This window comes from Chelonoidis abingdonii, chromosome 15, assembly GCF_003597395.2.
Source record: "Chelonoidis abingdonii isolate Lonesome George chromosome 15, CheloAbing_2.0, whole genome shotgun sequence".
NCBI lineage: Eukaryota > Metazoa > Chordata > Testudines > Testudinidae > Chelonoidis > Chelonoidis abingdonii.
In genome coordinates this window covers 12,892,877-12,902,490 of record NC_133783.1, presented here as the reverse complement: position 1 = coordinate 12,902,490, position 9,614 = coordinate 12,892,877, and the positions used below count along the sequence as shown (strand labels likewise).

The window sequence follows — 9,614 nt, the reverse complement described above, 5'->3', positions numbered from 1 at the left end:
AAATGATTCATAAACTGTTACTCATTGCAATTTACAAATCGGCAGACAGTGCATAGGGAGTGGTAACCATCTCTGCTACCTTGCAAAGGCAATTGAATGCTGCTGTGTTTGCCATGCGCAGTACACCCTTGTCAGCAGCTCCAGTATCATACGTGACAGTGACAAAAGGCAAACAGGCTCCATGGGTTTGCCATGCTATGTGTGTCTGCCAGGGCAATTAGGGGAACATGGGGCGTGTAATGATTGCTCCATTGCTTTTCACGGAGGCAGGAATGAGTGTTACATTTACCCAAATCACCATGACACTGTTTTGCATTGGGAATCTTAACCCAGAATTCCAATGGGCGGGGGAGACTGCGGGAACTATGGGATAGCTATGGGATAGCTACCCACAGTGCAACGCTCTGGAAATCGACGCTAGCCTCGGTACATGGACGCACACCACCAAATTAATATGCTTAGTGTGGCCGCGTGCACTCAACTTTATACAGTCTGTTTTACAAAACCGGTTTATGTAAAATCGGAATAATCCCATAGTGTAGACATACCTGTAGGCACTAAACCTGCAGACACTTACAATGTGCTTAATTTTATGCACTGTGAGTAGTCCCATTGAAGTCAATGGAGACACATTGCATAGAAATATGCATGACTGCCATTAAGGATCAGGGTCTTAATGATCTCTGACTTCAGCCTTTCTTTTAATGTGTTTACGCACAGATCAATTCAGAATGCTTCAGTTCAGTTAGTGACTCCCTTAGTAAATATATCACAGTTAAGGACTCTTCCCTCAATTAAAGATGCCTAAGGTAAGTTTAGATTACACACAAGCACATATGACTTAGGAGTACAAGTCTCAGCTGTGTTTGAATGGGACTTGTGCTTCTACGGGTATGTCTTCTCTACAAAACGAAGTACATTCTTAACCTGTGTTAGCTAACACAAGTTGAAATAGCAGTGAACACAAGGCAACTTGGCTTTTAATTTCAGTTAACAGCTTGTGTGAAAGCCTAGAGAGGAGCCTGCCTATGAATTTGAGCTGCTAGCCTGAGTAGACGCTGAGTTGCCAAGTCTTCACTGTTACTTTAACACACATTGGCAAGCCCAAGTTAAGAACACGCTTTCTTTTGCGGGGAATACACACGCTAAGTCGCTTAAGAACTTTTGAAAATCTCACCTTGAATATGTGAAAGAAAAAGATTTAGCCTCCTCCACTGGTTTAACTGAAGCCAACAAAGAAGCAGATAATGGGAAAATTATATTCCTTGGGCTCTCTAATTTTATGAGGTATATAAAAAGGCAGGCTGTTTGGGCTGCTTGTTTTATTTTACTGTAACATTTTCCTAACCCATCACATTGACCATGTCACCCTTCTCTTTGATTCCTCCACTGGCTTCCACCTTTTCTATCACATCGAATATAAACTGCTTTTTCCACGTTCAAGGCCCTTCATGGTCAAACCCCACCCTACCTATCAACGGTTGATGCTCACTGCCAATTGGCCTACGATGCCAGCCCCCACTACCCACTTTTTCAATTTTCAAGCAAACACCTTCATGCTTTCTCCTGTGCAGCCCCTCATGCTTGGGACCACTCCTCGTAAACACTGGCAAAGCAACTTCATTGCCGTCCTTCAAGCCCCTCCTCAGAACTCTCATTTTTGTGACTCGTACAAAAAACTTGACAGTGATGAGGCTTCTGGTGTGCAGAGAATGGCCAATATTGCCTCACTGTTTACTTGAACTCTCTCATCTATCAATACACGTCTGTTGCCTCTTGGCTGATACTTGGCACAGGCCAGCTCTTTATTTTGTGTTTGTACAGTGCCTAACACAACATGGTCCTGGGCCACTACTGTAATACAAATAATCATACCACTAAAGATACTTACATGATTTTCTGGCAGTCTGGGGCTCCATTTGAACAAGGCTGCTGTGATTTAATCACATATTTTTCTTTCTTGCAGGCAGCTGTGTACGTGACCAGCTGGGACTTCACGAAGGAACACCAGTTCCTGGGAGGGGAAAGCACAGGGAAGGAACTTAAAATGAAAGATTGCAAAAATCCTATTAACAGCAATGCAAGGGAAGTGTGCCATTCAGAGGGGCCTCCTTTTCAAACTGAATGATGACAAGGGAAAATGAAAATTTCCACAAAGCTTTTCTTTGTAGTTAATTTGCTTTGGTCTGGGACGGTAATGTTTATTAGTGTTCAATACAGAGGAGTATTCTCTGAATTTTGGGACATTTTCATGTCCTTGAGCCATGTTTGCAACCTTCTCGATTTTGATTTCAGTTTGCAGGCTCAGAGTTCAAAGTGATTTTATTAAATACAGAAAGTGATCATCCTATTTGTATAAATGTACCACTCTTGTATCTGAAACTAGAAATATGAAATATAACTCTTGAGGGCCTATTGTAATTATGCGAAGTGTGGGCCATTAATGGTGGTTTGGAATCTTGATGTCCCATTAACCAGGACAATTGACTGCAGATGGGTGTATTTTATCTGTAAGTCTTCCTGTATACGTGTGTGCTGGCAAGTGGGTAATGAAGTCTTACAGTGATGTGATCATATCACCAGAACTGGAATCCATCTTTAACCTGGTGTTTTTCCATTGAGAAGGAGGGGATGTGGGGAAGGGAATGACCCAGAGGGACAAAGGATTCCCACCTTATGCAAAAGATATATAAGTGGGTGGAACAGAGTAAGGAGAGAGCCATCATGAGGAATCGCCTAGCTACCTCCTGAGCTGGAACAAGGGCTATACCAGGGGAAAGGATTGTGGTCAGACTAGGAAAGCATCCAGTCGTGAAAGAAATGTATTGAAACATCTTTCAGGGTGAGATATTATCTGTACTCAATTGTATTACTGTATTTAGCTTAGATTTGCGTGTTTTATTTTATTTTGCTTGGTAACTCACTTTGTTCTGTCTGCTACTACTTAGAATCACTTAAATCCTACATTCTATATTTAATAAAATCACTTTTTACTTATTAATTAACTCAGAATATGTATTAATACCTGGTAGGCAGGGGGAACAGCTGTGCATCTCTCTCTATTAGTGTTATAGAAAGCGAACAATTTATGAATTTACCCTGTATAAGCTTTCTACAGGGTAAAATGGATTTATTTGGGTTTTAGACCCCATTCGGAGTTGGGCATCTCAATGTTAAAGGCAGGAACACTTCTGTTAGCTGCTTTCAGTTAAGGCTGCAGCTTTGGGGCAAGTAATTCAGACACTGGGTCTGTGTTGGAGCAGATGGGAGTGTCTTGCTCAGCAAGACAGGGTGCTGGGGTCCCGAGCTGGCAGGGAAAGCAGGGGCAGAGGTAGTCTTAGCACATCAGTTGGCAGCTCCCAAGGGGGTTTCTGTGGTTCAACCCGTCACACTACAATCCACATTTTTGTTCCTAGATATATACATTTACATTTAGCCATATTAAAACATATTGTTTGCTTGCACCCAGCTAACCATGCTATCCAGATCACTCTGTCGCAGTGATTTGTCCCCTTCATTATTTACAACTCCTTCAATTTTTTGTATCATCTGCAAACATTATCGGTGATGATCTTCTTCAGATCATTAATAAATTTTTTTAAATTAATAAAAACTAGCATAGGGTCAGGAACTGATCCCTTCAGGACCCCTCTAGAAATATACCTGTTTAATAATGATTCCCCATTTACAATTACTTTCTGAGACCAGCTTTTAATCCATTTAATATGGCCATGTTAATTTTATATCGTTCTAGTGTTTTAATTAAAATGTCATGCAGTACCAAGTCAAATGCCTTACAGAAGTCTAATTATATTACATCAACACTATTACTTTTATCAACCAAACTTGTAATAAAAAAAAAATCCTGCGTTAGATTGAGAGGATCTATTTTCCATAAGACCATGTTGATTAGCTTTAATTACATTGCCCTCCTTTAATTCTTTATTAATCAAGTCCCATATTATCTGCTCCATTATCTTGCCCAGGATTGATGTCAGACTGACAGGTCTATAATTACTCACATCAGTCCGTTGACCTTTTTCAAATATTGGCACAACATTAGCTTTTTCCCCATCTTCTGGAACTTCCCTGGTGTTCCAATACTTATTGAAAGTCAACAGTAATGGTCCAGCAAGCTCCTCCCCCAGCTCTTTTAAAACTTTTGGATGCAAATTATCCAGACCTGCTGATTTAAAAATGTCTGACTTTAGTAGCTGCGGTTTAACATCCTCCTGAGATACTAGTGGAATGAAAGAGTGTCATATGATATGACTACATTATCTGTCTTTTTCCTATATACAGAACGGAAAAATTTATTGACTATTTCTGCATTAGTACTGATAATTCTACTATTACCAATGCCATTTTTAGGATTCTTTTTGTTCCTAATATACTTTTAAAAAGTTGTTCTTGTTGTCCTTAACTCTTCTGGCTGGAGATTTCTCCTTGTGTCTCTTTGCTTCCCTTATCAATTTTCTATAATTCTTAGCTTCTGATTTATATTTATTACTATCAACTTCCCCTTTCTTCCATTTGTTATACATTATATTTTTATTTTTTATAGCTGCCTTTACTTCCTCTCTAAACTTGGTCACTTTTTAACCAATATGGCCTTCTTCCTTGATAATGGGATTGCAGCTTTTGAGGCATCTAGTAAATTGTTTTTAAACAATTCTCAGTTATCACTCACATTTTCAGATTAAATTCTTCCTCCTAGCTGATCTTGCTCATAATTGTTTTCAGCTTTGTGAAACTTGCCCTTTTAGTGCACCAAGTATATATATCACTGGTCTGGACTTTATTCTGTTCGAACATGATCACTTGTAGCTAAGTTATCATTAATTTTTAGTTCTGTGATGAGTTCTTCTTTATATGTCAAGACAAGGTCTAACAGAGAATTCCTGTTTGGATGCAACATTTCGCTCATGTGAGTAAGAGTATATAGGATAGAACCATATAACTGTGGCACTATAGCTTATCTTAAGCCTGGAAAGGTGCTACTGTTCCCTTCATACAATGTGGTGTTTTGGTATAAAACTACTTTCCCATAAGAAACCAACTAGTTACTAAAAACAAAAATAAAATAAAGCTCTATACAATGCGGTAAATGTCAGATGGGCTGTTTGGAAAGGTCAGGAGACTCTTATGCTCCATTATTTCAATGGAGCTTGCATTAAAAGAGTACATTGTTTGTCTAGGGGATAAGGCTGTGTCTGATAAAGAACAGCAGAACTTTCTAGAGTATATTTTTAAATGGGAACACAGGAACTAAAGCTTTGATTAGTGTCATATATGGGAAAAGTTTGCCTCAGCGACTCAACTGCAGAAACAATGGGGAACCATGTTAAGCACTAAAGCAAAGACTGACATCACCAGCCAGGAGAGCAGCTTAGCAATTAGTGGGAGGGAAGGAAGCCAGAATAGAAGTGGAAATGCTATGGGGAACATAGCTGAATTAAAAAGGTTTAGGCTGCACTGTTAGGAAAGTTCACCAAACCACAGCCTTTGGGTTTGTCAGAGTATGCAGAGCATTTTCTGCTCCCTGAGTCTGACACTCTTAGAAAGAAATGTGATTGCTTTTGAGACTTCTGCTATCCCTGATACTAAACAAAATTTTTTGTTTCTTGGAAATCAACATATTCTAGTGGCCCCTGGAATAGAGGAATCCTGCAGTGCTCTGAAAGCTGAGTGGAGATTCAGGGTATGGCTACATAGCAAAGAAAAACCCACACTGGCCAGTGCCAGCTGACTTGGGCTCATGGGGATTGGGCTGTGGGACTGTTTCACAGTATTGCCAACCCCAACAATTCAAAAACCATAAGACTCAAAAAAAATCATGAGATTAGTCTAAAAATCACAAGATTTTTGTAAAAGCTTACATCATGATTTTTTTTATCCGACCTTCTGATTTTTGATCTCCCCCTGCCTACTCCCGGTGTACGTGTAATTAGCACAGTATACCGCCTACTCTTGCATATTTATAAAAAGGAAAAAGATTTTGGCTTCTCCTGCAGGAACTCTCACAATAATGCAAAGAGCTCTTATCTTTATGCAATTATGGAGCAGGGCCTGCATTTATTGCAAATATCTCTTTCCCTCTCAGGCCATGGCAGTCACCTGTTCCCATAGCTGTGAAAGTTTGTGCAGCTTCATGTAGGACATTTTGCACCAATATGAAAAAGTCGCTAGTCTCCCCTAAATGATCCCCTGCCACTGTTTGGAGGTGGTGGAGGAACAACCACATGAGGAACATTAAAGACTCGCTCACTGATGAGGAACATCATGCATGGAGCTGCACAAAACTTTACTTCCCCCCAAAAGTCAATGAATGCCACTTTTGTGGCCCAACTATTGCCTCATATCCTGCTGCTCTCCTGCAGGAAGCCCTCAATCAAGATTGGGGGATGCACAGGAAGATGATGGAACTTTAACTCTACCTTGCTCCTGGTCAGAAGCAGCAGCAGTGCCCATAGCAGGAAGGAAAACTCTGGGGAGATGAGGAGATGCTGGTGGAAGCTAAGCAATCTGGGCAGCACTTCTCCAAGCAGCTGACGAGAGAGGCAGTACACAATCATGGCAGAGGAGGTGTACTGAAGTGGCTCCCCAAAACAATGTGCTCCTCAGAGCAGTGGGAAGAGGTGGGTCCTGGGGCTGACAGATTTTTAACTAAAATTAAGCCTCACTCATCCTGATAAAAAATCCTGACATTTGAGTGTTCTATCGCAAGATCATGAAGGAGGCTTAATTTTAGTTAAAAATTGCATCTCTCATGATCAATGCATGAGAGTTGGTATGTCTGGTTTTATTGTTGTGTAGGCTTCAGCTGGAGCCTGTGTTATAGGACCCTGTGTTGTGGGAGGGAGGACCTAGGACTTGTCTACACTTAAAATGCTGCAGTGGCACAGCTTCACCTCTGTAGCACTTCAGTGAAGATACCACCTATGCCAACAAGAGGGCTTCTCCTGTCAGCATCTGTTCCCTACCTCCCTAAGAGACAGTAGCTAGGTCAATGGGAGAATTCTCCTGTCAACCTAGTGCTCTCTCTCTATGCTGGGGGTTAGGTCAGTTTAACTGCATCACTCAGGGTGTGGATTTTTCAGACCCCTAAGTGACACAAGTTATACAGATACAATTTGAAAGTGTAGATCATGCCATAGAAGTGTCTGCCTTTCACTGGACTACACCATGGGCCAAATTCTGAAGTCTTTATCCTGTCCTTATTCACTGAAGGCCAGATTCTCAGCTGGTGTCCATCAGGGTAGTTCAGCTGAAGTCAACAGAGCGATGCCAGTTTACTCCAGCTGAGGATCATCATCTGGCTCTAACAGTTTTGACTGATAAATGATGACATAAAAACTGAGAGAGGCTTGAAATCAATAGGAACTGGGCACCTAAATACCTTTGCGGATTCAGGCCTTACTGCTGAAATCAGAGCTGAAAGCCTGGGACCGGTCCTGTGTGCTTTGCAAGTCAGAACTGAGAGAGGCTTTCCCTCTCAGAGCCTCACTACATTTTTCTGAGCTAACAATGCAACTTTGCTTGACTGCCAACTCTAACTAGTATTGGAGCCATTCTGTGTGAAGTCTGCCAGGTTCAGGCAGGAGTGTGCAATCTCTTGGAAACCTGCATTTAAAATAGGACTCTTTTGCTCTAGTGCTTTTGTTCTTTCCCAGTGAAAACAATCCACACCCCATGAGTCATCATCTGTGCTGCTTTGTTTACCCCTCCCAGATACTGCTTCAAAACAACAAGTTCCTTATGAGTTGTTAATCTAAAACAATGCATGCATGGGGAGGCATGAGGGGAGTAACTGACTGCACATATATTTATTCAAAACTGTCCAGATTCAGTAGGTTTTCCAGTTATCAGTCTGAACCCCTAATAAACAGATCACAGAACAGACCTGATGAGCAGACAGTTCCAAATCACCTGCGCTGCAGACTCTGCAGTGGTCCTCTATGAGCTATTAGGCCAGCACAGAAGAGCCAGAGCTCAGTGTACTACAGCCTTGACTCCTGCTGGTTGCTCCCCTGCTTCAGCCTGGCCAAAACCATCCCTTTACTAGGAGTTGGGAGAAGGACTATATTGGTAGATATGTAGCAGCAGTGAACACCCCACTATACCAGAGGTATGTTTAACCCCACTTTAAACTGTTCAAGTGGAGTAAAGGAGAATTGGGGTCAATAATAGGTAAGGCCTGCTGCTTATTTTGGACAGTTATCAGCATTAAAGCTGGATGAATAGGAATTAAAATAGTTTGGCAGCTGCTAAATAGAATTTCTCTTTGACTGCATTCACGCCCTTCTGTTCACTTCTCCATTCTTTGTAGTTAACCTTAATTTAGGCATTTCCTGACTTTCGAGCTTTCCAGTGGAACCTGAAGGTTACATGGGTGTCATGTTTTGTATTTAATCACTATATCTTTTGTTGTTGTCCTGTTCCATAAAGTTTACAACACATCTTTCACCAGAGGGTCATTTTTCAAGTTGGTATTGAAGTGCACTATAGACAGATGAGCAAGCAGTTTAGCCTTTTATTGCAATTATTTATCTCTTTTCAACAGTCTCCTTTCAAGGTATAGTGTAGGTTAAGAAAAACTCCCAGGTTTCATTAGGATCAAGGATAAAAGTTTTTTTCTGATATTAAAGGAGCAACTTAGAGGTCTATAAGCAGGGGCGGCTCTATCTTTTTTGCCGTCCCAAGCACGTCAGTCACGCAGCCTTCGGCGGCTTGCCTGCAGGAGGTCCCCAGTCCCGCGGATTTGGCGGCTTGCCTGCAGGAGGTCCCCAGTCCCGTGGATTCGGCGTACCTGCTACCAAATTGCCGCTGAATCCATAGGACCGGCAGACCTCCTGCAGGCAAGCGGCCGAAGGCTGTCTGACTGCCACCCTCCCAGGGACCGGCAGGGGGCCCCCCCGCGGCTTGACACCCCAGGCACGTGGGTGGAGCGCTGGTGCCTGGAGCCATCTCTGTCTATAAGAGCCTGAGCCAAAGCTCACAGAAGACAATGGGACATTCCCAGAATAGCTTTCAAAGTGAGCCAAATTGTTTCCTTATTCAGCTTGTTTATGGGATCACAAAAACCTTGTGTTCTACATCCATTTTTTTTTCTCCTTTGGGCTTTCTGTGAAACTGTGTCTAGGTTTATTCATTGGCGAGACTAATTTTATGGTTGGTCTAATGCCCTCTGCTTTTCATTCCCTCTTGAACAATTTCACTTTGATTCAAGTTACTGCCTGGCAAATGGGCACGAATAAGACTTTTTGTTGGTGGAATAAGTGGAAAAGGCTTCTCTCCAGCATGGTGGAAACCAATGTTCGGTTCACGTCTGCAGGCTAAAGCGTTGCCTTCTGCACTCACCAGCAACCCAGTGCCACAAATAGTTTAATATTTTAGTTGTTTTTCATGTTTTACAGTCTGTGCTGAACCCAAGCACTGGGCCAAATTAATCTCTGGTGTAACTCCACTGACAGAGTTACACTAGGAATAAATGTGACCCATTATCTGTTATGTATCAGAGGGGTAGCCGTGTTAGTCTGGATCTGTAAAATCAGCAGAGAATCCTGTGGCACCTTATAGACTAACAGACGTTTTGGAGCATGAGCTTTCATGGG

General features: G+C 41.9%; 1 protein-coding gene across 1 annotated transcript in view; it reads right to left on the bottom strand.

The window, feature by feature from the left end:
* The window catches only part of MMRN2 (multimerin 2), a 55,434-nt gene that overhangs the window by 21,213 nt on the left and 24,607 nt on the right, over nucleotides 1-9,614 (bottom strand). Inside the window, exon 2 of the mRNA XM_032780680.2 lies at nucleotides 1,892-2,014. Within this exon, the coding sequence (XP_032636571.1) occupies nucleotides 1,892-2,014 (123 nt within the window). The remainder of the gene's footprint in view (nucleotides 1-1,891; nucleotides 2,015-9,614) is intronic.